The sequence below is a fragment of the Monodelphis domestica genome, chromosome 2, assembly GCF_027887165.1.
Source record: "Monodelphis domestica isolate mMonDom1 chromosome 2, mMonDom1.pri, whole genome shotgun sequence".
NCBI classification, from domain to species: domain Eukaryota; kingdom Metazoa; phylum Chordata; class Mammalia; order Didelphimorphia; family Didelphidae; genus Monodelphis; species Monodelphis domestica.
This window is the reverse complement of record NC_077228.1, coordinates 324,299,940-324,327,476: the sequence shown is the minus strand read 5'-3', so window position 1 is coordinate 324,327,476 and position 27,537 is coordinate 324,299,940. Positions and strand designations below refer to the sequence as shown.

At 37.7% G+C, this 27,537-nt stretch overlaps 1 protein-coding gene across 2 annotated transcripts in view; it reads right to left on the bottom strand.

Annotated features, from left to right (window-relative positions):
- Window positions 1–27,537, bottom strand: part of KCNQ5 (potassium voltage-gated channel subfamily Q member 5) — a 702,995-nt gene that overhangs the window by 185,283 nt on the left and 490,175 nt on the right. For both annotated transcript variants that reach the window (XM_056818502.1, XM_056818503.1), the window contains exon 3: window positions 4,271–4,397. In XM_056818502.1, coding sequence (XP_056674480.1) covers window positions 4,271–4,397 — 127 coding nt within the window. The remainder of the gene's footprint in view (window positions 1–4,270; window positions 4,398–27,537) is intronic.

Genomic DNA, 27,537 nt, shown 5'->3' with positions numbered 1-27,537 from the left:
TTCAGTTGCATGCTTCTGGGTGGGCTACCCCTGAAACTCAGGGATTTCCACAGCCACCTGTTTGCCTTGAAAGTAGCAGACTAACTCTAGCAACAGAGAGGAATCGCATCTTCTGAGCCGAGAGATATTTGGACAAATAAACAGCCTGGATCCAGCCCCGGTGAGGCATCTGAGGACTGGGATAATTTAGAATTCACTTTGAGTTTTATCTTTCTCCCCCCATGTTTGAAAAAATAATGCTGAATCTTGACATGAAAGATCCAACTTAATAAAACATTCTGAGGGAAAAAAAAGCCTATCCTTGTATATCAAAGCAGCCAGATAATGAAAAGAAATGGTCGATTTGATCAAATCACAGAATGTTAGCATTGTAAGGTACTTCAGAGATCTCTTAGGTCAACATTTTTTTATTTTATAGACTGAGGACCTGAAATGGGAAGTGAGTCACTCATGTGCACACAGCGGGTTAGGTTAAATCTTGCCAGGATTTGATCCTACCCTCCGGTGTTCTTCCCAGCATACCATGTTGTTTAACCTTAACAAAATCTCCCAAGTTTTGTTGTTGTCCATTTGTTTCAGTCTGGTGTCCCTTTTTGGGGTTTTCTTGGTCAAGATCTTGTCGTTTCCTTCTCCAACTCATTTTACAGATGAGGAAACTGAGGCATACAGAGTGAAATGACCTGCCCAGGGTCACAGCTAGGAAGTGTCTGAGGACAGATTTGAACTGTTGAGGAGGAATCTTTCTGATTCCAGATACAGCTACCTGCCTGTAGTTCTGGCTTACAAGTATATCATCTATAAAATGGAGTTGCTTAATTTTGGCCTTACAGAAATGCTATGGGGAAACCACTTTGGAAACATTAAAGGATCCCTATAGAAATGTGAGTTGTTCTTAATGATGAAGGCCATTTATATAATTAAAAATGATTTAATTGCTGGAAGACTGCATGACTTTATTGGAAAGAACACTGGATTTGTAGTCAGGGAAGCAAAGTTAGAATTCAGGCTCTGCTACTTGCTACTTATGTGACTTTGGGCAAGTTACTTCCCTCTCTTGGCCTTAGTTTTCTCTTCTATAAAATGGGAAGGTTCGTTTAGATGACTTCTGAGATCCCTTCCAGTTCTCATTCATCAATGGTGATAAGGAGAAATGGATAGGGTGCTGGAGTCAAGTGGACCTGAGTTCAAATCCTACCTCAGAGCCTAGATGTGTAACCCTTGGCAAGAATCTCTTATTCTCTGGGATTGCTTCTAGAAGGAAGTGAGCTCAGGTTTCTAGATCAGTGTTCTTCTACTGGCTATCTTCCTGCAGGACTGAATGTGTCATTAAGAGGGGGGAGAAAGCCAGTCAGTGATCTTTGTGGGAGCAAAGCCATATAACTCTAGGGAATCGAACTCCCTACATGGTTTCTTCTACACCTTTGCATGTGTTCTTCAGTTGAGCATGTACCTGGGGAAGGACTTCAATTAGTGGAATCTAGTATCATCTTCTCGGGATTTTGAGGCACAGAATACATGATTAGGACTGGAAAATGACAAGTTAGTGACAGCTGCATGCCTGAAAACACCTCCTGAAGCATCAATTTCCTCTGGGTCTCGTCATGGAAAGCTAGGCAGAATGGCCAATGGAGTGATGGGCTTAGAGTCAGGAAACCCCTGAGTTAAAATCTGTCCTGAGATACTCAGATTGCTAGCTGTGTGATCCCAGGGAAGTCACTTAAGCACTGTTTGCCTCAGTTTCCTCAACTGTAAAATGAGGATCAAACTAACAACTATTTCACAGTATTGTGATTAAAAAAAAGTGATACTATTTGTAAGTCAGTCAGTGTTTGGCAGACAGTAGAGCTTCTTCTTCTTCTTCTTCTTTTTTTAACCCTTATCCACTGTCTTGGAATAAATACTCAGTTTTGGTTCCAAGGTGATATAACTGTTTGGTCTCATGCCACTTTAACACTTTCCTTACAACAAAGGTAGAGGATTAGTGAGGGCTAGGCAATGAGGATTAAGTGACTTGCTCAGGATCACACAGCTAGGAAGTATCTGAAGCCACATTTGACCTATCCACTGCCCCACAGAGAGTATGTTCTTCATAAAAACTTGTTCCCTTTCCTCTTTTCCTCACCAATAAAATTAGGGCATTGAACTAGATGGTTTTTGGAGTCTCCTCCAGATCTAGACCCAAGATCCTATTATTCATTCCCCTTTTGCTGAGTGTTAGAGAGCAAGAAATTGGAGTCAGAGGTCATGTGACTTTAGATACCTTTGCTTGGAAAAAAAAGGAAGTATTGATTAAGGTAATAATGGAAGATGAGTCCTAAATGGTGTCTCCATCTCCACAGTCCATTTTGAACTAAACCAACTTGATTTGAAATAAAAATTGAGATAAAGACCAGAGAGAATCGATCTTTGATCAGTGATATGGAGGACAGTATATTTGTCCTAACTTTGTTGTCATTATGGGAGCCATGCTTCTTAAAATGCTATTTGTACCATCATCAATTGCATCTGGTATCATGCTACTTTATGCTGCTATCCAAGTAGACAGCATTCAGAGCATCCTTCCTGGTTATAGATTCAGTGTTTGCCAGCTTACATGGAGGAAGCTCTTAGCTTACATAGTACATAAGACCTTCCAGAAGTCTCACACCAAACTGCTGTTGTTCAGTCATTTCAGTCATGTTGACTCTTTGTGACCCCATTTGGGGTTTTCTTGGCAAAGATACTGCAGTGGTTTGCCATTTCCTTCTCCAACTTATTTTATAGAGGAACTGAGGCAAACAGGGTTAAGTGACTTGCCTAGGGGCACAAAGCTAGTAAATATCTGAGGCTTTATTTGAACTCAGGGAGCTGTCCTCCAGATCCCAAGCCTGCTGACTCCCCCCTAAACAGAACTAGAGCAAGACAAATAATACTTCTGTTGATCGTTCCTTCAATTAGCCTGTGTTAGAAAGTAGGAGACAAGCCATTACATTTTGACCAGAAGTGGATATATCCTCAATCTGGGGAAATACATGGTCCTTGACTCCAGGGTTCAGAAAACACTGGAAGTTAATTAAGTATGACTCACTAATTGATGTCAACCAATAGTCAATATGTGAAACACACTCATGGGGGCTTGTGAGTTATAGTGTTTTAGAAAGACAAAATCTTCTCCTCCTCCTCCTCTTATGGAGTACCTTTGATCCCTGAGGGGAGATGGAGTAGCTGCCCTTGGGGATCTACAGTGTGAATGTGGGGAGAGTAGCTCCAGAACAAGGTCTGGGATGTCTTTGAGCCAAGTCTCCTTTGTTTGGAGATGCTGTTTAAGTCCCTGCTCCTTATTTCTTTTGGGCCTCTTGGTGGCTCAATGGATAGAGTATTGGTCTTGAAATCAGGAAGAATCACTTTCATGAGTTCAAATTTGGCCTTAAACACTTAACTAGCTTTGTGTTCCTGGGCAAGTCACTTAACCCTGTTTATCTCCTTTTTTCACCTATAAAATGACCTGGGGAAGGAAATGGCAAACCACTCCAGTATCTTTGCCAATAAAACCCCAAATGGGGTCACAGAGTCAGACACAACTGAACAGCAAAGGGAAATATGTATTATATGATAATATATGCATAAGCCATGTCAAATTACCTGCCTTCTTAGGGAGGAATAACATGGATCTCAAAAGTCAGAAAATAAATAATAAAAATTGTATTGACATGCAATGTGGAAAAAATTATTAGAAACTACTGTATGCTAGGCACTATGCTGTGTTGAATGAAGATTGCTTAGTAAAAACAAAAAACAAAAAAACAAAAACAACAACCAAACTTATTTCTCAAAGGAATTTAACAAAGAACTGTGTCTTGTGACTTCTGGTATAGACAATTACATTTCTAGGTTTCCAGACTGCATGTTGCTTGGTGAGGGACTATGTGAAAGTAGTTCTGACTACTTAAAGCCATCAAGAACCTGATAACTACTCTATCTCCATATATCCTTAAACCATGCTGGTAAACCAACTGTGAACATGTTTCTTTGTGTCAATGCAAGGTTACCCTTTGAACCCAATATTTCCATCATCCTCATTGATGGACATTCTTATTAGATGTTCATCCATCCCAGGTAATGCCAAATAGAATCCTGTCATTTATCACAGTAAAGAGGAATGTTGGTACATATTAAAATCAAGGTTTAGTTTGGAGCAGCCTGGAAACACTCAATAATTTCATATGTATAAATATGGGAGACCCAGAAAAGGACTTGGTGCCATTGTCACTGTCACTGCTGTGATGCTCACCTATAACACAGAATGGTTTTCTGGCAAATCGCAATCTTCCTTGCCATCCTCTGTAGCGACAGCAGCAGCCAGCTGACCAGATACGGATGATGAACTCCAAACCAAAGACGACAATCATTACAAACTCCTATAAAGGGCAAATAAAGAAATATATTTGTTGTGGGTATTTCAGAGGCAACTAGCAAGCTTTTGGATAGCTCTAAATATGTGCAGTCATCACCTGAAACTCCTCTAATTGTAACTGGACCTTGAATGTCATCTAGTCCTGACTTTCAAACTGAGGCTGAGAGCAGGCAATACTTACTCAAGGTCTCAACGAAATTAATGGCAGAGCTGAGATTCAAACCCAGTGGCTCTGACTTTTTTCATTACACCACAAGACTTTTCCTACTAATTCCTGCTCCTTTTACTCCTCTTTTCTGACTCAAACGACAACAGAACATTAAAATCATTACACAAATATGCAACAAAATATTCTTCCTCCTCAAGTCTTTCACATACGATTTAGGGCTCTGATCCAATCACAGATAGGCAGGCTGAATGAATGTCATACCCTGTCCAATCCATATGAAGGACTAGTTGGATTTCTATTTAGCAAAGTGGAATAACTGAATTTAAAAGCAGGAACCTAATTGAAATATATACATTGGATAGAAAACATTTTCATTTCAATGTACAGAGAGAGAGAGAGAGAGAGAGAGAGAGAGAGAGAGAGAGAGAGAGAGAGAGAGAGAGAGAAAGGGAGAATCCTCGAGGCTGTGAGAATGACCTCCTTAGTGGGGAAGTAAACATTGACACTTCTTTCTTTTTCTTTCCTTCTTTCCTTCTTTCCTTCTTTCTTTCTTTCTTTCTTTCTTTCTTTCTTTCTTTCTTTCTTTCTTTCTTTCTTTCTTTCTTTCTTTCTTTCTTTCTTTCTTTCTTTCTTTCTTTCTTTCTTTCTTTCTTTCTTTCTTTCTTTCTTTCTTTCTTTCTTCTTCTTCCTATTGTGTATTGAGAGCTGGCCTAGGAGCTAGGACAGCCCTAGGCTCAAGGCTTGCCTCTGTCTCATACTGGTAGTGTGACCCTGAACAAGTCATTTCCACTCTCAATGTTCCATTAAACTTTCTAAGATTCTAAGTTGAAAAGAAAGTGCCAATTGCCCTGGTAGAGGAGTTTCTCATCTGAGAGTTCCCTCTATCAATGAAACCATAGTTCACTCCCTTTCTTTATTACTTAGTTATATCTTTAAAAATTGGTAGACCACAGGAGTGTGGACATTTATTTACAATATACATTTCCTGTATATGAGGAGAAATGGAATCCCAAGGATTTGGTAATTTTTGGTTCAGTTGTTTTTCAGTCATGCCCAACTTTTGATGACCCTATTCAGGGTTTTTGGCAAAGATATTGTACAGGTTTGCCATTTCCTTCACTAGTTCAGTTTATAGTTGAAGAAACTGAGGCAAACATAATTAACTGACTTGCCAGGGTCACACACCTAAGTGTCTAATGGTGGATTTGAGCTTAGGAAGATGAATTTTCCTGATTCCAGGCCTGCCACTCTATCCACTGTGCCACCTAGCTACCCCACTGGCAAGTTAGCATGTTGCCATTTTCTCTTGCCTTTCTGTACAGCATGATAACATCATGGTTATGGATCCATGACTCTGAAGTCATTTAGGAGGAGATGTGACCCAGGGGAAATACAAACTAAAAATGGCTCATTAAGTGGCCTGTCATAGAATAAAAGGCCAAAATTACATTTGGAAGGTAAAAGCTTTTCCCTGACAAGAGTAACATAATTAACTTGTACTGATTAGCTAGGAACAAGTGCTATGTTGATCAAAATTGGTTCTTTGTTATTACATAGTGCTCTTAAAACAAAACAACAAAAAAGAAAATAACCCCAATTCTCTCTTTCCTAATGGCAGTAGAGGGAGACAGAAAGATTAGAGTTCAAATGCTGTCTCAGACCATCTGTGTTGCCCCGGGCGAATCACTTGACCCCTCAAAGTCTTAGTTTACTCATCTGTAAAGTGCACAGAATCATAATGCTTATCTCACAGGTTTATTGTGATGATAAAATGAGATAATGTATGCAAAGTATTTTTCTAAACTTAAAGCATTATAAAAATGCAACTACTACTTCAACTACCATTATTTCTACTACTACTACTACTACGACTACTACTACTATGACTACTACTACTATGACTACTACTACTACTACTACTACTACTACTACTACTACTACTACTACTATGACTACTACTACTATGACTACTACTACTACTACTACTACTACTACTACTACTACTACTATGACTACTACTACTACTATGACTACTACTACTACTACTACTACTACTACTACTACTACTACTACTACGACTACTACTACTACGACTACTACTACTACTATTTCAATTCTTTTTACTACTCTTACTACTCCTATTACTACTTCTTTGGCTTCTACTCTACTACTATTATTTCAACTCCTTTGACTATTACTACTACAGCTATTTCTACTATTTTAACTACTTATAATATTACTACTACTATTGCAACTAATACTACTATCATCAGAAATAACAAGACAAAGTGGTTGGTGAGAATAAATACATAGAACTGAGGACAAGCCTGATGCTTCCCTTAGGCTGCAAAAGGCACACAGGGAATGTCCTCTTACCTGTGAAAGGGAAACATCCCAAGTAACTGATGAGAGATGGTGGGCAGAGAACCAAAAGTTAAGCTGTTGGCATATATATGATATAGGAGAATCTTCACTCATATGCCTGGCCATAGAGTTTTAAGATTATGATTAGAGACCATCAAGTTCAATTTCTTCTTTTGACAAATGAGGAAACTGAATCCTAGTTTAGTGACTTTTGGTGACTTGTTCAGGCCACAAGGTTAGCAGGAGAGAAGTTTTGAGAAGACCCAATTAAATGAAAGAATCCAAAATTAACATGATAAACTGGACTTGGCTATTTAAATATAGGTAGAGAATAGTTTTAAGAGATGATTCATTCATTGATCTTACTAGTATCATTAGACTTCATGGAATAGCAAAACAGAGAGTGTGATTTTGAAACCTTGCCTATGGGCAAGAGGAAATGCCTTATATATTTGTAGAAAGGAATAACCTGCCCTGAATTACAAATAAGTAGTCTAGCCATGGAACACCTGGGTGTAATCCCTGTAAAAGCCAAATAGTATTTGTACTATTTAGAGTGACATTTTTTTTAAAAGACTAAAACTTGTGATTATGGAATTCACAACAGAAATTTCATTACAAGAGTAGTGAGTAATATTTTAAATTACTTTTTTATGAACTATTTGCAGAAATCAGTGTGGTATAGAGGATAGTGCAGTATTTAGAGTCAGAAGATCTGGATTCAAATTCATTCTCTGCTAATTACTTGCTGCATAACTTTTTATAAAAACTATCTTATAAGATAGTTTCAGTTTCCTCATCTGCAAAATGAGGGAATAGGGATGGGTTATATCAGGGTCTATTAACCTTTTTCTGCATGTGCCACAGACCCTTTTGGAATTCTAGTGAAGCCTATTGGGCTCCTTCTGATAGTAATACTTTAAAATGATTCAAAGAAATGCTCTATTTCAGTTAGTGGTTAATAAAGATGTATTTTTTTCCCATCCAAGTTCATAGACCACCTGAAATCTACCTATGGACCCAGAGTAAGACCCTCTGGATTAGATAATATCTAAGATTTTTTTTCCAGGTCTGGATCCTAGCAGAGAAATAGATCACAGGCTGATAGAGACTTGTCTTGATCCTAAACAAATCACTAGCAATCAGAGGTCCAGTACATTAGTTTTGCTGCTTAATTCCATTGACTTATTGAAACTACTAAATATGGTGATCTCTACATGTGTGAATAGAGCATGGGCTCAGTACATTCAGGTGTGCTGGCACACTCTAGGGACAAACTTGACCACTGACTCCCAGGTGCAGAAAGAGAACCAATGGTAAAGCTCTTCCCAGAGTGTGTTGAACAATGATAGATGTAAAACCCCATGGAATTGCATGTTGGCTATGGGAGGGGGAATAGAAGAGGGTAGGGAAAGAACATGAATCATGTGACCATGGAAAAATATTCTTAATTAATTAATTAATTAAATCAATTAACACTCCCATCTTTCTACTTGGGGCATTCTCTCTGTCTGTCTTCTATATTTAGAATGCTCTCTTGGAGGCAGCTTGGTGGCTCAGTGGACTGAGAGCCAGGCCTAGAGATAGGAGGTCTTAGGTTCAAATCTGCCCTCAGACACTTCCCAGTTGTGTGACCCTGGGCAAGTCACTTAACCCCCATTGCTTAGCCCTTACTGTTCTTCTGCTTCGGAACCAATACATGTTTTGATTCTAAGATGGAAGGTAAGGGTTTATACAAATAAAAAAAAATAGAATGCTCTCTCTCTTTGACTCAGCCTTCTGGATTCCTTTAAGTCTCAACTAATATTTCATCCTCTATAAGAAGCTTTTCCCAGTCCCTTAATATCCCAGTGTTCTTTCTCTGTTAATTATTTCCTATTTGTCCTATACAAAGCTTGTCTGTACATATTTGTTTGCTTGTTGTCTCTTATATTGGATTGTCAGTTCCTTAAGGCCAGGGTCTATTTTTTTTTTAATTCTTTTTTGTATCTTCAGTCCTTAGCATAGTGTCCAGTACATAGAAGGTGATTGATTTATAAGTGCTTATTGACTGATTTCCACCAATCCACATTTGCAACAGGAAGCAGTGTGGTACAGTAGAAAGATCATTATCTTTGAGGTCAAAGGACATGAATTGAAATCCTTCCTGTGATGCTTATTGGCTGTGTGACTTTGGGTAATTTACCTACTGGGTCTTGGTTTCTTCATCTGTAAAATGGGAGTGGGGTGTGGAGTTGTTTTATATGACCTTTGAAATCCTTTCCAGTTTTTGTTCTATGACCTTATGCACTCTTCTGTAATTTAGAGTCTTAGATGTGTATTACCATGTGTAAACCTTAAAATTCCTTAGACTTATAAATGTTGGAAATTTCACCATTGGGAAATCTCATACTTGAAAAATTTCCTATTAACAGTGGGTCTTGGCTATTGGAATGTGAACCCCATTGGCATGAGAGTTTCCTCCTCCTCCCTTCTTAAGATTACTTTAGGACAGAAACCTTTTGCTGAACAATGGAAAGGACTTTGACCTATGCTTAAGCATAGAACAGGAATTTCTTTGAGTCATGATTGATTTTAGAATTGATACAATGGAGATACTTGGAATCAATCTCCACCCTACTCAGTCCTAACAGGATTGAGGAAGGGCTGCAGTATAGATCAAAATTTAATTATTCCAATCTCTACCCTACTCAGGCTAACAGGATTTAGGAAGGGCTGTAGCAAAGGATCAAAGATTTAATTATTTGAAAATATGACCTTCAACAGACATGTGCAAAGCCAGAGACCTCTGGGTGGTCCTGGGTTAAGCTAGAGCCTCCATTGGCACAGGGAAATTGATGGACAGTGATTGGTAGATATGAGAACTGAGGGGAGGGAACTTGGATGGTTTCTTTAAAGAGAGAGGGGTCTGAAGACTCAGAGGGGGTTGGTTGAGGAGTTTGTCTGAGTGGTTGGAGTGTGCTCTGAGAAGCTTGCTCTGAAGGAAGCTGAAGGTGGGGGCCTCTGAGACTGTTTCTCCATTTTGGTCACGTGAGTAATAGGGACTGATCTCTTTTCTTTGCCCCAGCTATCTAAGGGCTTGGGCCTTTTGGCCCAGCCTAAACAGAAGGGGTATTTAAGCCCTATTCCCTTCTCTCCCTTTTCTCTCTCTCTATCTCTAATTCCTTTCTTCCTCCTGTTTGTAATTAAACTCCATAAAAGATTGACTGCTGACTTGAGTTTTCATTTAGGAATTACATAGCTGAATTCCTTGGCGACCTTAAATTAATATATATCAGTCTTTTAAAGTGATTTCCTTGTCACACATGCTAAACAGATTTCCATATTATTCATTTTTGTAACTGAAAAATCATAAAAACTCAACACCCCAAATCACAAGTTTTCTTCTGCATTCCTACTCCAACACTTATTTCTCTGGAGGTAGATAGCATTCTTTTTCATAAGTCCCTCAGAATTGTCCAGGATCATTGTATTGCTGTTGGTAGCAAATTCTATCACATTTGATTATTTCACATTATTGTAATTACTGTGTAATGATCTCCTTGTTCTGCTTATTTCACTCTGCATCAGTCCATAAAAGTCTTTCCAGCTCTTTCTGAAATCATCCTGTTCATCATTCCTTATAGTACACTAGTATTCCATTGATATCATATACCACAATTTGTTTGGCCATTCCCAAATTGAGGGACATCTCTTTTGTTTCCAATTTTTTGCCACCACAAAAAGAGCAGCTCTAAATATTTTTGAACAAGTATGTCCTTTCCCATTAAAAAAAATCTCTTTGGGATACAAGCCTTGTAGTGGTATTACTGAACAAAAGGCATACATTGTTTTAAAGCTCTTTAGGCATAATTCCAAATTGCCCTCTAGAATGGTTGGGTCAGTTCACAACTCTTCCAGCAAGGCATTAATGTCCCAATTTTACCATGTCAATTAATAGTCTTAGAGATTTGCCTAGGAGATTGAGAATTTAAGTGACTTACTCATAGTTCCCCAAATACTATATACCAGGTACTCATTGCTCATGCTCAAAAATCTTTCTTTTGTAACAAAACCTATTTATTATTAAGGTAAATATTCATAATAATAATAATGGACAAATATAGTACATTATAATTTTCAAAGTTCTGCATAAATATATTCTGGTTATCTTCTCTACTTTTTGATGAGGACATGAGGCATGAAAAGGTTAAGTTATTTGCCAAAGGCCACACAGTGTTAGAGCTGGGATTTGAACCCAGGTCTTCTGACTTTAGTTCAATGCTCTTTCTACCACCCTGGTGACCTTCAACTTGATTCAAATAATTCATACTAGGGGTAGTTCTACTTATATTTGTTTGATTTTAAAGTCAAAGGTATTCTGGTTTGGTTTTTGCTACTCACTAACTATAGACCTCTAGTTATGTTGAATAATTTTCTTTCTTTCTTGTTTTGGTTCAGTTGTGTCCAACTCTTTATGACCCCATTTTGGGGGTTTTCTTATCAAAGATGCTGTAGTAGTTTACTATATTCTTCTCCAGATCATTTTACAGATAAGTAAACTGAGGCAAACAGGGTTTACTGATTTGCCCAGGGTCACACAGCTAGTAAGTGTCTGAGGCCACATTTGAACTCAAGTCTTCCGGACTCCAGGCCAGGTGCTCTATACATTGTGCTACCGCTGTCCTTTTCTTGTTTTAGTTTCTACCTAGTGAGAAATGCTCATTTTTTCCTCAAGAATAAAGAAAAAGGCCATGTGAAATAATATTCAATTCCCCCTCAGAAGAAAGGCATAGAATACATTATCATTATGACTATTTTTTCCTACTTTCCTGCTGCAACTCCCAGAAGCCCATGGAATTATGTTTCTATCAATACTGAAATCTACCAACAATATACTTCTCATCCCCAATAATATATACATCCGGTTTTACACTTAAGGTATCTAACATAGTATTCCATTTGACTCTCACAGCTCTGAGAGGCAAGGAGCATTAGATGCATCAACACTCCCACTTTACCGATGAGGAAATAGAAGATTAAGAGTGAATGAATTGGGGGCAGCTGGGTAGCTCAGTGGATTGAGAGCCAGTCCTAGAGATGAGAGGTCCTAGGTTCAAATTTGACCTCAGACTCTTCCCAGCTGTGTGACCCTGGACAAGTCACTTGACCCCCATTGCCTAGCCCTTACCATTCTTCTGCCTTGGAATCAACACCCCCATTGCCTAGCCCTTACCACTCTTCTGCCTTGGAGTCAATATTGACTCCAAGACAGAAGGTAAGGATTAAAAAAAAAAGAGTGAATGAATGAATGAAATTCGTATTGTTAGTAAGCAGCTTTGACAGAGCCCAAGCCTTTTCATTCTGATTCCAGGGCTTTGTGTGCTATGCTGCTTTAGATCTTTTAATGTGTTCCCTCATTAATCCTTATAATAAACCAAAGGGAAAATATTTTCTCTTTGTGTTAAAAGTAAGGAAAAGATACAGAAATTAATAAACCCAAGACTCAGTGAAAAAGAAATGTGAATAAAATTCAAATCTATTGCTTCCTAGAACAATGATCCAGCCATTAACCCTATCTTTTGGATATTAAAGACATGAAAGCCTTCATTTAATAAACTCTAGAAATAGCTTTTCTGTGTCTCTAGAGATTCAAACTAGTTGTGGTGATTTATATTATTCTTGTGTTTCCTAAAGTGGCATTAAGTCAAAATTGATTGATTTTTGCAAGTCTCTACAATGCCAAATAGCCCATGTTCTAGTTGTTTTCTCATTAATTAACAGCACTGTTCATTAAAACACTAAGTGACCTTTGTCTAATTTGCTAGATGGCTGCTGTGACCATTAGCTTTTGCTGGTTTTGTGCCATCAAGTTGAATTTTTTGTGAAAATGAAATGTTGACATTATAAACCCTGTGACATTTGCACCAATTCTTGAAGAGCTGTGGCTAATTAGTCACACCAAATTGGAGCTCACAGTCCTATTCAGAATATCAGCACAATCAATTTCCAGCTCTTTTCATTTTCCCCCCACTTCTCTGTGCTTAAAGTAACCTAGGGCACTCAGGCCAGCATCTCTTCTTACAGAATCCCTACGGGGAAAAGATTTGTGACGTAAACTGAGACGTAAATCTTCAAGAAAGATATCAGTCAGAAGGATTGTGAGCATAACTATGGGGAAAGTGGAAAATTCTGGAAGCATAAAAATAAATGATGATAAAATCTACTCATGTCTCTTTCCTAAAATCAGAGCACGAAGATCAATGCACAAAAAAAAAATCACTAGATTCTAGAAGCGAGATGTGGAAATACCCGAAACAAATAATGAATAAATGAATGAAAAACACATTTATTAAGGACTTGCTATGTGCCAAGCATTTTCACAAGTACTTGGAATAAAAATATAAAAGCAACATTCACAGTTCCTACCTTCAAGGAGCTTATAAGTCTAACAAGGGGAGAAGTGATCAGAGAGATATGTTGGTCTGGAAAGTTAATAGTGGGGAGCAAATTGACATACTCTTTCCAGGTACAATGAAAGTTAATTTGATTTTGGCTTCATAATTGGAAAGAGGTGGCATTGGTGGTGATGGTGTAGAATTGTCTAGATTTAGAACAGATATCACTTTTCTAGTATTAGATATCTTCAATCTTGCAAAATTTCTGACCCCCTTCCCCCCCCCCCCCAGGTTTTTTGGACTTTACAGATAGCTATTTGTTTGATGTGAAAACGCCCAGCCAAATGGCTTTTTAAAAGCCCCATTAAACATGTGTCAACAACACCATCTTCCACCTTTGGTGGAACAAGGACATTTCAGCAATGTTGGAAACATTAACTCTTTCAAGTCATTAACTAGACTCCTAGTGAACAGGAAGAGGCAATTGATGAGAAAGTAGATTGAGGGAACTAATGGTGTTTCAGAAAAAGGGTAATTTTGCTTCTTTCCCCACTACCATCATAGCACCATTCCAAAGAACAATGCAGTCCCTTAATTTCAAGTAATAAGGGATCTCAAAATACAGTTAGTTCCACATACTTTCTGAAAAGAATCCCTACCATAAATGAACTGCGGTTGTGATAGTTGTTGTGGTGAATGGTCATTCAGCCTCTATTTTTGTAGGCTTAAAATGAAGGTGACCATAACTACCTTCTAAGATAGCCCATTCCACTTTCAGCGTTAGCGAAATTATTAAATTAGCTAACAGTTAGCTAATACCCCCCCCCCCACCCTTCCCCCATATATTGGTGCTTGGAAATGGCCTTTTTGCAACTTCACCCTGTATTCCTTTGTTTTTCTCTCTGGGGCCACAAAGAACATGCCAAAATCCCTCTTCTACAACATAGACTTTCAGATTCTTGAAGATAGCTACCAACTCCCTCTGAGTCTTCTCTTTGACCCATTTAATACTCTTTTCCTTTCTCTTTCTCTTTTCTTTTCTTTTCTTTTCTTTTCTTTTCTTTTCTTTTCTTTTCTTTTCTTTTCTTTTCTTTTCTTTTCTTTTCTTTTCTTTTCTTTTCTTCTATTTAAAAATCCTTCCCTTCTTAGAATTGATACTAAGTATTAATACCAAGATAGAAAAATGGTAAAGGCTAGACAATTGGGATTAAGTGACTTGCCTAGATTCATGCAACTAGGAAGTGTATGAGGCCAAATTTGAACCCAGGCTCTCTCTACTACAGGCCTGGCACTCTCTCCTCTGTGCTATGTAGCTGCCCCTGTTTAATGCTCATTTCTAGTATTGAACTTTGTAATTGGCCTGGTGGAGACAGTAGATCAAAGTAAATGATCCCGGGTTCAATTCTCTTTCTTTTCCCCTGAAGAGACTTGTAAAATGAGAAGATTAATGTTCCCCTAGGAAGGCTCTTTCTGCTGTATGCAGTTCTTAGGGAGCTAGCCCCATTCGTAAGTTATCAGCTTAATGACAAAATTATTTCCCTTTCTTTGGAAGGAGATTTCTAATGGTACTATATTCAATTCAAGGACAAGGAAGGTTCCTCTAGGCTAGGAAGTGCTTGGTTTTTTAGCAAAACAGTCTTAGTCATGTTACTAATAGTAATCTCCACTTCTTTTTAAAAAATCAGTTAATAAACATTTGTTAAGTGTCTGGACTTTTAGCTAACAGTCTTAGTTATGATGCTAATTGCCACTTCTTTTTAAAAAATCAGCTAGTGAATAAACATTAGTTAAGCACCTAATAGAGAAGGCCAGAGGAGTGCAGATCCTGGGAAATGGCTGGCTTTGGCACCCTCCTTAAATGGAGGTGCTGGGAGGAGCTCTCAGCTTTCTACCCTCCAATGAGAAGGAGGAATGAGCTTATTCATGCTTTTTATTATTAAGTTTTCTTCACAGTTTCCCCCCAGAATTAACGCCTTCATTCCCCATTGAGTTCTCCATCATAACAAAGAAAAACAATTAAGTAAAACTTTTGGACAAAGCAACCTAGAATTAACAGAAGAGTCAATATTCTACCACCTCACTACTAAGAGGAGGGAAACATTTTTCATCATTTTCACTTCTGTGATTAATAGCTATTTGCTGGGACAGTTATGTATCTGCTGTTCCCATCCTATGTAGAATGTACAGATAATAAAAATATCATAGTGCCTTTAGTTTTAATTTCCTGTAGAGGGAGTGTTTCCCAAACACAATTAGAAACCTGAAAACCACAACATAGACATGGACATAAAACATCATGCAACTCGGCTGTTTTTGACAGATAAGGAATTAGCAATTAATTCACTTGCCCCTGTTCATTTCTGATTGGATACATCAGTACTTTAAGGATCCGTGATTCCACTGGTGGAACACCTATGCTGCAAGTCATCTATGTCCTAGGAGATATCTTAGAGAATTGCCCAAGGCTCTGAAAGCTTAAGTAATTGGCTCAGAATCACAGAGCTAATAAGTGCCAAAGGCAGCAAGTGAATTCAAGCCTTTCTTAGCCCGGTCCTCTATCCAAGCTCTTCTTTCTGGGTAGATAAAACCTAAAAATTATGATGCATTACATATTCCCCAGACCTTTCAGTTAGATTGCAATCATTGTCCCACAGTCAGAAATTTACCTGCTCAGTTGATTTTTTTTCCCTAGACATTTGAATAATGACACTATTAATCAATCGATCAGAAGTGTGTAGTGTTTACTATAGTAGTAAGTGCTAGTGGTACAAAGAAAGACAAAAATATAAAAATGGTCTCTGTCCTCAATAAGTACATACAAGATACAACAACAAACCACAACAATAATATTGCCTTAACCCCCCCCCCCCCTAACCTTCTGTCTTAGTGTCGATTCCAAGACAGAAATGTGGTAAGGGTTAGGCAATGGGGATTAAGTGACTTGCTCAGATTCACAAAGCTAGGGGACATCTGAGGCCATTTGAACCCAGGTCCTTCTGAATCCAGGCAGGGTGCTTTAGCTATTGTTATCGCCTGCCTGTTCTGTAAAATGAACATTTATATAGTTCTTTAAAGTCCTCAAAGATATTTAATATATTATTTAATTTAATTTTCTAAGAATTCTATTAAATAGATGCAGTTATTATTCCCTCTTTTCAGGTGAGTCACAGAGAAGTTAGGCTATTTATCTAGGGTCACACAGTTAGTAAGCATCTGAGGCAGAATTCAAATTCCTGGCTCTAAGGTCACGTTTCCAACAAGCAAATGTACTGCCCTGAGTTGACTTGACCATCTTAACTTTCCTGTAGTAATAGCCAAGCCTATCTTTGACCCTAAATATGATTTCATTTGGCCTTCCTCCAAGGTTCTGTCTGCCTACCCTTGAATTCACCTTCTATTTATCTTATTACCCATTTTAGGTCAGTGACACTACTTATGCCTGTGAGATTTTTAGGTTGTCTTCCTCACCTCTCCTCCCCATCACTGCCCCCTTCCTTCCTCTCTTCCTCTCAACCCCCTAACTCGAAAGCCCAGCAGATCCCAAGTGTAACTTCAACATGATTGAAGGGTGTTAAAACTTAACTTTGACATGTTCCTCACCCCAACCCCCTGTCCCTTTCCCTATAGTTCTTCATACTTAAAATTCACAATTTTGCGGCTTTGGCTAGATATTACAGAGCTTTGCTACAAATAAGTAACCTTAAAAAACCCCCACCTATTGAGTAAAAAATTATGCTTGGTTCTCTGGAAGATACCAAGAAAAATAAAAGAGTTTATATCCTTATAGTCAGGAAGGAGAATTGGAGATGATACAGACATTGTAACCTTCAATATTAATGAAGAGTAGGTGCTTGTAATAGGGTTTGATTTTTTTCCCCCAGGCAAAAGGGACCACTGATTCAATCAACTCTTGATTTTTCAGTTTGTGGATTATCCACAGTGATCTGGAATCTACACTTTCTTAACGAGCCACCATCTACTTTTGGATAGGCACAGAGAGGCTAAAATATGTTCATGTGAAAACTTGTCAGAATATATTGTAAAGGAAAATAGAAGATTAATAACAAATTTCCACACAAGTTTTCCTAATTTATTTGATTGAATTTATCTCCTTCCCTCTCTTCCATTCCTCCTCATGGTGTTGGCAGGCAATTTGATATGGGTTATACATGTATTATCATGCAAAACATATTTCCTTGTTGTTAATTTTTATAATCTTATAAAAATTAAACCTCCAAACAAACCCAAATAAACAATTGAAAAATCATATGCTTTCATCTGCATTCTGACTCCAACAGTTCTTTCTCAGGAGGTGAATGGCATTCTTTGTCACAGGTCCCCTCAGAATTGTCCTGGATCATTTTATTGCAGATAATAGTTGTCTTCCACAGTTGATCATTCCACAGTATTGCTGTTACTGTGTAAAATGTTTTCCTGTTTCTGCTTATTTCACTCTGCATCAGTTCACATAGTTCTTTCCAGCTCTTTCTAAAATCATCCTGTTTATTATTCTTTGCCATCACAAAAAAGCAGCTACAAATATTTTTGTATAAGTAGGACCATACTTTTTTTTTTTTTTAATCTCTCTGGGATACAGACCCAGTAGTGGCATTACTGGATCAAAGGGTATGCATTGTTTTATAGCCCTTTGGGCATAATTTCAAATAGCTTCCAAATGTTGGGACCCTGACCTTAGAATGGATCAGTTCACAACTCCACCAGCAATGCATTAGAATCCCAATTTTGCCACATCCCCTCCAATATTTATCATTTTCTTTTACTGTCATATTTACCAATCTGATAGGTATGAAATGGTACTTCAGAGTTGTTTTAATTTATATTTCTCTAATGAAGAGGGATTTAGAACATTTTTTCATATGATTATTGATAGCTTTCATTTCATCATCTGAAAACTGCTTATTCATATCCTTTGACCATTTGTCAGTTGGGGAATGACTTGTACTCTTAGAAATCTAGAAGATGTTTTTTGGATGATCTATTTTCCTATACGAGCCATGTCTTACTTTTCCTTTCTTTAGCATGGATAATAGGGACTTTACACTGATTTAATAATATTGAAGAATTCATCTGGCCAGAACCAGACTAACAGGTCTGTGTAGTAGACAACTACTTGTGTTATTTTAACAGTGTCCCCAAGGATCTTCCTTGTTCCAGTGAACTGACCCAGCTTACTAAATAGTCAATCCCTCTTAGAAATCTCATATCCAGAAGGCATGAGCTACTATTGGTCACTAGTGTTTATTCATCAACAATCATTTTGCCCTTTAGTATGAATGAAGGATTTAAGTTTTGAGGAGGTTGGGGCCTAGAAGGGGGGAGAAAGGCTAGTATGAGGGTCCTATGAAAGTTTCAGAGAAGGAAATAGTTGTGAAATACAGGGGTTGCTACTGACAAACGAATTACAAAGCAGTCTTGCCTGGGCTGGCACTATATTTAGCCCTCAAATTCCAAGTCATCACCAGTGACTTAATGACTAGAAACAGACCTCTTTTTTCCTATTCTTTAGTAGTTCATAACATGTCTCAAAGGAACCAGACTCTTTAGCCCATCACAATTTACAAATCCTCCGTTTCAGCTTTGCATTTACATTTTTTGGAAACCCTTACCTTCTGTCTGAGAATTGATAACAAGTATTAGTTCCAAGGCAGAAGAAAGGTAAGGACCAGGCAATTGGGGTTAAATGACTTGCTCAGGATCATACAGCTAGAAATGCCTGAGACTACATTTGAACTTTAGGACCTCCTGTCTCTAGGCCAGGATCTCTATCCATTGAGCCACCGAATTGTCCCTGAATTTACATGTGAGGGAAATCTCAGGCAATAACTCTTCTTTTTTGGCCCTCTCTTCTATGGGACCATATTCATCAAAATGGTATTGGATAGCTCCAGTTAAACATTTGGAGGATATGGCTGATTTTCATTTTTCTTCTGCATCTTAACGGGCAATTCAGCACAGGTTTTCTAAAGTTGATATATCCTACACCAAATGGGAAGAGAAAAATGAGGATCATTGAGTTTCTGCCCCCCCCCCCCTTTGTTTTAAAGTATATTTTTGTGTCAGGGCCTTATAACTGAATCATGAACTCAAGGCTAGACTCATATTACTGAAATAGCTAACTTCTCTCTTTATCCCTTCTTTATCATTTGATCCTCACAACTTTCATAGATTTTTGCTGTTGTTTAGTCCTTTTTCAGTTGAGTCTGACTTTTCCTGATCCCATTTGGAATTTTGTTGGTAAAGATATTGGAGTGGTTTGCTCTCATTTTTTTTTTAGACCCTTACCTTCTGTCTTGAAGTCAATACTGTGTATTGGCTCCAAGGCAGAAGAGTGGCAAGGGCTAGGCAATGGGGGTCAAGTGACTTGTCCAGGGTCACACAGCTGGGAAGTGTCTGAGGTCAGATTTGAACCTAGGACCTCCCATCTCTAGGCCTGACTCTCAATCCACTGTGCTAGCCAGCTGCCCCCTGGTTTGCTCTCATTTTACAGAAGCGGTAACTGAAACAAGCAGGGCTAAATGACTTGCCCAGGGTCACAAAGCTAGTCAATATGTGATGCCAGATTTGAACTCATGAAGAGAGTATTCCTGGTTTCAGGCCCAGCAGTCTACTATACTATCTACTATACCACAATAGGGTACTATTATCATATCTACTTTACAGAGGAGGCAAATGTAGCTTAGAGAAATGAAATGAATTTCCTAGGATCAGGCAGGTAGTAAGTGTCTGAGGGAGGATTCAAACCCAAATCTTCCTGACTCCAAGGCTGTTACTTAATCCCTAGTGTCACCTTATGATATTAAATTTTTTAAAATCTTGAATTGAGCATGAATATTATTATTTCCTCTTACTGAATTACTTGAAAGATTGGTTTTCCACATAAAATGTAGTGAACCAGTTCAAAATGGCAGTGAACCTATTTTCTCAAAGAATTGAACTAGAACAAAACTGGATCAAAATATTGCTCAAAATGAATGGAGCCAAACCAATATTTCATTTGTTTGAATCCTTGCTTTTTGTGTACACCTTCCGTTCTTTTGTTTCTGAGTCTCTAGGTCTTTGACTCTCTTGTGAGTCATTTTTGGCCTTAATCCAAGCAAGGCAACAATTTAAATATAATGGTGCTAATACCATGATTTTAAATGGAGTTATGTAATAATAATAGCTAGAATTTATATAGTATCTACTCTGTGTGAAGCACTGTGCTAAGTGCTTTACAAATATCTCATTTGATTCTCACAACCAACCTGGAAATCAAGGCAGCCAGATGTTAAGTGACTTGTCCAAGGTCACATAGTTAGTAAACTGAAGTCACACTTTTCCTGACTCTAAGACCTGAGCTCCATTCCACTGTACCACCTGTTTCTCTGGTTTGTCTTAGAAAACCATTAATATATTTTTCATTTGCTTGAAGATCTTGTTGCTGCAAAAAGTCCTGCTCTAAAACTACATTGTAGTGTGGAGGTATTACAGGCTTCTCCAGGGCCATAGAAATGAAGCCCTGGCAGGTCCTATTGAGTTGAGAAGCTTGAAGGGTGGTTCCATTGACAAAATGAATCTGTGGGTGGAGGATAAGCCTAGCTAAGAGAGGCTCAGCCCCAGGAATCTCTTCCTTAGATGTTTCATTCTTTGACCTTGGCCATGCATGAAAGAAAAAAAAAAGACAAAATGATGATAGGCCCCATTTGCCTTTCTCTTTTTCTGCAGTGATAACAAAGTGGCAGAAGATGGGGCAAGACCATGTTGATAACCAGTTTTAGACTTTTTATTTAAGGCAGCTAGGTGGCTCAGTGGATAGAATATTGGGTGTTCAAATCTGACTTCAGATACTTGTTAGCTATGTGATGCAAGCAAGTCATTTAATCTCTATTTGCCTTAATACAATTGGAGAAGGAAATGTCAAACCATTCCAGTATTTTTGCCAAGAAATTCCATGAACAACATTGGTGTGCTATGGTCCATGGAGTCAAGACATGAAGAGTTGGATATGTCTGAACAACAAAAAGAGCAATAAATATTAATTTACTTTAACTGTTATCTTTGTTTAATGGTATAAAATACTCAACTTAAGATCATAGATTTAGAACTGGAAGGGTCCTCAGAGGTCATTAAGGTCAACCCTCTGTTTTTACAAATGTGGAAACTAAGGCCTAGAGAAGCAAATAACTTGCCCAAGGTCACACAGGGGGCAGGGATTTGAACAGCGGTTCTCTGACTTGTAATCTAGCACACTTTCTATTGCATTTTACTATACTTTCTCTGTTATAAATGAAAGAATTGATTCATGTCAATATTGAGTTTTTTTTGCCAGAAATGGAATCCATTCAATAAACAAATAGTAAATGCCTATTCTGTGCCAGGCACTGTGATATGTGCTGGAGATACAAAAAAGAGACAAAAGACATTTCCTATCTTCAAGAAGCCTGCAATCTAATTGAATTAGATGGGGAAAAATGGGAGTTTCAGGTAAATGGGAAGGATAGTTCATGAATTCTCCTTGAAGAAAGGAGAATAAAGGAGTTGGCAGAATTTGGATTCACCATGTATTCAAAGGCAAGCAGAATTATATATTTTTTGGAACAATTTCATGAGACATTTGTTCATCTCATATGGCAGTGGTTATAAAGAACTCAGGCAAGAGGATCGTGAAGATAACTGCAGCCCACATCTGTGGCAAAGCAGGAGGAGGTAGAGAAATTTCATGAAGAATCCATTAAGAACTCCAAATTAATTCAGCATATAAATTCAAACTCAGAGAATTCAAAACAAAGATGGGCTTATGGGACAACTAGGGTAATGAAAAATATAGCTCTGGATTAAAAAAAAAGGCCACTTGCTTGTAAAGTACACAAAAATCTTGCTCTCAAATGTCACAAATATTTTAAAGAAGGGAGTCAGAGGGCACCAGGTAAGCAGTGAACAACATCAATGACAATGGAGTTATCTTGGTTCCCAGTGTGCATGGTAAATAGAAATGGCACAGGGACAATGATGACAACAGTAACTGGACATTTGTTTAAAAAAAAAGAAAATGGTTTCAGATTTGTGATTTCTGTAGTGTATAGGGAACTCCTTATGTCAGTGTAAATTTACAACTCTTCTGCAATTAAAAATTTGTTAATAATTCCTTAAGAGACAGAAGGAGTAAATGATATATCCAGGATCTTTATCTATATTTATCTATATTCTGTATATTTTGGGGGCAAAACTTGAACTTAGCTCTTCTGAACTCCAAAGCTAGTTCTCTATCTTATATATCATGCTTGCCTTCCTTATAAAGCTAAAGGTACTACAGGGATGTAACATGATTACTTTTGAGGTATTATGGTATAATAATTATCATTTACATGAAATATACTTAAATACACTTAATAACTAGCACGTTAGTAGTAGAAACACTTTAAGGTTTGCTGTTTTATGCATGTTATCCCCTCTGATCCTCAGAAAAAAATACTGTGAGGCAGTTGTGATTATTATCCCCATTTTAAATATGGGGAAAATGAGGCACAAGGAGGTTGGGAGACTTGTCTAGGATTTCACAGCTAATGTCTGAGTCAGGTTTGAATTCAGATCTTCCCAATGCTAAGCCAGGCACTCTCTTCACTAACTACCTACCTCTAGAGGCAGGAGCATTGAAATTAAGTAAGAGGACTCATGTTTAAAATTGGTTTTGCTGCTCCCAATTTGTGTGATCTTGGCTAAATTACCTTGCTTCTGGACCGTAATATCTTCAAGGAAGGACTGGGATAGGTCTCTTTGAGATCCCAAGACCTATATATAATGGTAGCTAACATTTATAGAGCTTACTATGTGCCAGGCCCTGTGCTAAGAACTTTGCAAGTATTATTTCTTTTAATCTTCACAACAGCCCTTGGAAAGAGGTAGTATTATTATCCCCATTTTACAGATGAGGAAGCCAAGGCAAACAAGCTAAATGACTTACCTAGGGTCACATAACTAGTAAGTTTTTGAAGCTAGATTTGAACTTCAGCCTCCCTTACTCCATGAATGACTTGGTACTTTCCTTTATCAATGAAATTAAACAAAAATTCTGTAACATTTTACTTATTGAAATGAGGCATATATGTTAAAAAAATCAGTAAAAATTTGCCCAGCCTATGAATTTCCCCTCCCTAGTCCATCTGTTCAGCTTTGTTGACACTAAATGGAATGAGAATAAGCCTAGCATCGTATCGTAAGATAGCTTTTATTCCAGGATGTACCTTTTTTGGATTAATCTCTGCAATAGGACAGTAAGAGGAGCTAACCAGTTTCACTCTTTATAATTTCTAGTCTTGAATGAGATGCTACTTTTCATTTGTAGCACTGGAACCATTTCTCTCTCCTTCACACAGAACACAAGATACAGTTTCTTCTTTTATAATTTCTTGCTCTATTTTTTTGGCTCTTCGTTCTTACCACAAATGTTTCCTGAGGTATCATGGACATTTTGTTACCAGAGATAGAGGAAAAGGGAGAGAGAGATAGAGACACAGGCAGACTATATATATATATATGTATATATATATATATATATGTATATGTGTGTGTTTATGTATATAGAGACAGAGAGAGGAGGGAGAGACAGAAAGAGAGGCAGAGAAAGAGAGAAAGAGAGAGACACACAGAGAGGTAGATATCATCATTATTATCATCAACCATAATTATTATGATTTACCCAGATAGCTCATTATTTCTTACAATGAGCTCAGTAGAGGCAGGTTAAGTGGTAAGAAAATCTCTAACCAACCCAAGGGTTTAAAAAATAACTTACATTGATATATTCTGTTTTATATGAACTATACTTCCTAGTGTGTCTAGTCTTTGCCTTCAAGAGAGCCATCTCTTGAAAGAATAAAAAAGGAGAGGGAAAAAATTTAGCAAAACGAATCAATTTAATATTTTTTAAAAGTCAATTTTATATGCTGTGTTCCACACCCAAAGCCCCCCCCCCAAAGAAACAGGGAGAGGTGCCTTTTCATATATCTATTTTTCTTTCTTTCTTTGTATCACTACCACTTAGCACAGTGCCTTAAAAATAATAGGGGTGCCTTATAAATACTTGTCAAATTCATTGGGCCAGACTTGGTCTTTGTAAGTTCACAGTATTCATTTTTGAATTTTTTGTTGTTATTTTTACATTCACTTTCCAACTCCTTTTAATAGGTTGCTCCAGATACTGAAGATATTTAGCCATCGAGATGAATACTTGGGCAAATTTTAGTTGGGAAGCTTCTTAATCTAATGTAAACAAAAACGAGTAGATTAAAACAGGATCTCAAGACTTTTGGGAAAGTTCCAGGCTATTTGCTATCTGCATGACTCTGGGCAAGTCACTTAATCTCTTCCTGCTCTAGTTTCCTTAGATGTAAAAAGAGGGGGTTGGATTAGATCAGTAATCAAACAGAAAGGGACTACTGTGGATTACACAGGACATTTTCCCCCAGACATTTCAGTCATGTCTCACTGGGGTTTTCTTGGCAGATATATTGAATGGTATGTCATTTTCTTCTCCATCTTATTTTATAAGTGAGAAAACAGAGGCAAACATGGTTAAGTGACTTGCACAGGATCACATAGCTGATAAGTATCTGAGACCAAACTTGAACTCAAAATAAAACTTATTTTAAAATGTAAATCATTCTTAACTTGGGGATGTATAGCATCAGGTAATTGATAGGAGTCAGACCATGGGCTTTCTTAATTTTTTCTCTTTGGTTTGAGGGTTAGGGGTGGGAAGGGATATAGATGGGAAAAAGTCTGGTTGGTAGGGGTTTATTATCTGATCATTTTATTTTAGGAAAATGTTTTGGGGGAAGGGATAGTGGTGGCTTGGGGAAAGAATGGGAAGGGGATCCTGGGGAGTCTGAATTTCAAACAGTTCTTAATGTTTCACTTATTTATCATGTTTTGCTTTTAATAAGTTAATTTTTAAAGAAAAAAACATTCAAAGTGTCAAGCAAGTTTGCTTTAGACCTTTAATAGAAGCTTCCTATTGTATATTTCAAGTTAGATATTAGGTAGACATCTCAAATTCAACAGTACAATATGGAACCCATTATTTTTCTTCCCAGTTTTGTTTCTCTAATTTCCTTATTTATAGCATTAATCCTACTAATATAGCTTTAGAATCTCAGAGTCATCCTCCATACTAACTCTTAACCTTTATAATCAATAAGTTGCCAAGCTTTGTTGATTCTACCTCCATGTCATCTCTTTCTCTGTTTTTCTACTTATATTTCCACCACCCAATTTCAGGTTCTTAAACTTGTAATATTGCACTAACTTCCTAATTTTTCTCCCTTGCACCCCATGAAGCTGCCAAATTGGTATTCTCAGAGATGATGTCATTTCCCTGCTCAAGCAGCTTGAGCATAAAATACAAACTTCTCTTGTTTGACATTTGGCCACAATCTGGTTCCATCCTACTTTGTTAGACTTATTATAGACTACTTCCTTTCATGCACTCCAAAGTCTAGCCAAACTAGCCTACTTGTCCATCACGCAACATATTCTATCTATTATCTCTGTGATTTTGGACAAACTGTCCTCGATGCACTCCCTCCTCATTTCTCCCTCTTAGAATCCCTTATGTCCTTCAAAAGTCAGTTTAAAAACCACCTTCTACTTAGGGCCTTTCCTGATTTCTACCAGCTATTTGTGTCTCCTCACACCTGAAACAAACTCCTATTTATTTTGTATATATTGTGTATCTACTTTTATGAGTACATTGTTTTTGAGCTAGAATGTAAGCTTCTTGAGGGCAGGACCTGCTTCCCCCCCCCCCCCTTTCTTTGAATCTCCAGTGCCTGATACAATTCCTGGCACTTAGGAATGTAAAACTGATGATTTATTATCATACTTTTAGAGCAGATTTCATAAAATTAAGGCATGTAAAGAGATAGAGAAAACAACCCATAAGGTTGATGAAAATTTTCTGCAAAAAGGAGAAAGATAAATAAAAAGGGAACAACCTCTATGGTTTCACCTTCGGGCCATGGAAGAGGAATAGTCATGTTGGGGTGATATGTCTCAGACCTGGGAGAAACCTGATGGATGCAATTAATATTATACTCTTCTCCTGGTGTGTGTGAGTACCTGGTAGTGAATTTCAAATGTAAAAGTGCTTTTAGATCTGAAATGTTGCAAAGTGTTCACTATTTTTATATTAAAACAGGATTGGTGTGTGTGTAGAAGCAGCATGGGATTTGTGAAATGAAAATCACTAAAGGAACATGTTCCTATTTTAAGTTTAACAGATAGGGAAACATTCTACATATACCTTCATACACACATACGTAGGGGATGGTGCTCAATCTAAGTAGGTTGGAGCAGTGAGAAGAGCACAAAATTAAATTCAACTATGTTAACAGAGGTAATACAGTAGATAGAATACCAGGTCTGGAATCAGAAAGACTTGAATGCAAATTTGACCTCAGACACTATGACAGAGGCTGGCACTTGGCACTTTTTCTTTAGTGCCAGCCTCTGTCACAACACTTACAAGCTATGTGACCCTGGACAAGTCACTTAACTTTATTGGCTTCACTTTCCTCTTCTGTAAAATAAGTTGGAGAAGGAAATGGCAAACCACTCTAGTATCTTTGCCAAAAATCTCCAAATGAGATCACAAAAAGTTGAACAGAACCAAAAAATTAACAGCAACCAACCACCCTATTAATAGAATGCATAATCCATCAGTTTAGAGCATGGTATGTGGTATATAGGAAAAGTCAACAATAAAAAGAAAAATTCCCTGAATGTGAACCATGTTACTTGTATAGGGCAAGGACTACAGTTGTGATTCTATTAGTACAAGATCTCCCTGCTGAGGAAATTCCCTCTACCAGTGAGTATCAGCACCTTCACCACTTCTATCCTACAGAGTTGCCTAGGACTTGCCCAGGGTCATACAGCTGCTCTTTGACAGAGGTTGGGCTTGAAACTCAGTTTTGTAACTTCGGTACTGGCTTTATTTGCTATGCCATGATTCCTCTCTATAGTGATAACTCTTAAGTGAAATTTGAAGTCTTGTGCTCTTCTACACAAAAAAGATAATGTTGGTTCCAAACCACTAATCCCAACAGAGACTGAATTTTATTTAACATGTAATCCCCTAATATATTTAATTTGTCATATCTCTGTAGATTTTGGATTCTCTGCATTTACTTCCCTTTAGTTTTTTTCTAAACATTTATCCAAATTATTCAAAACTA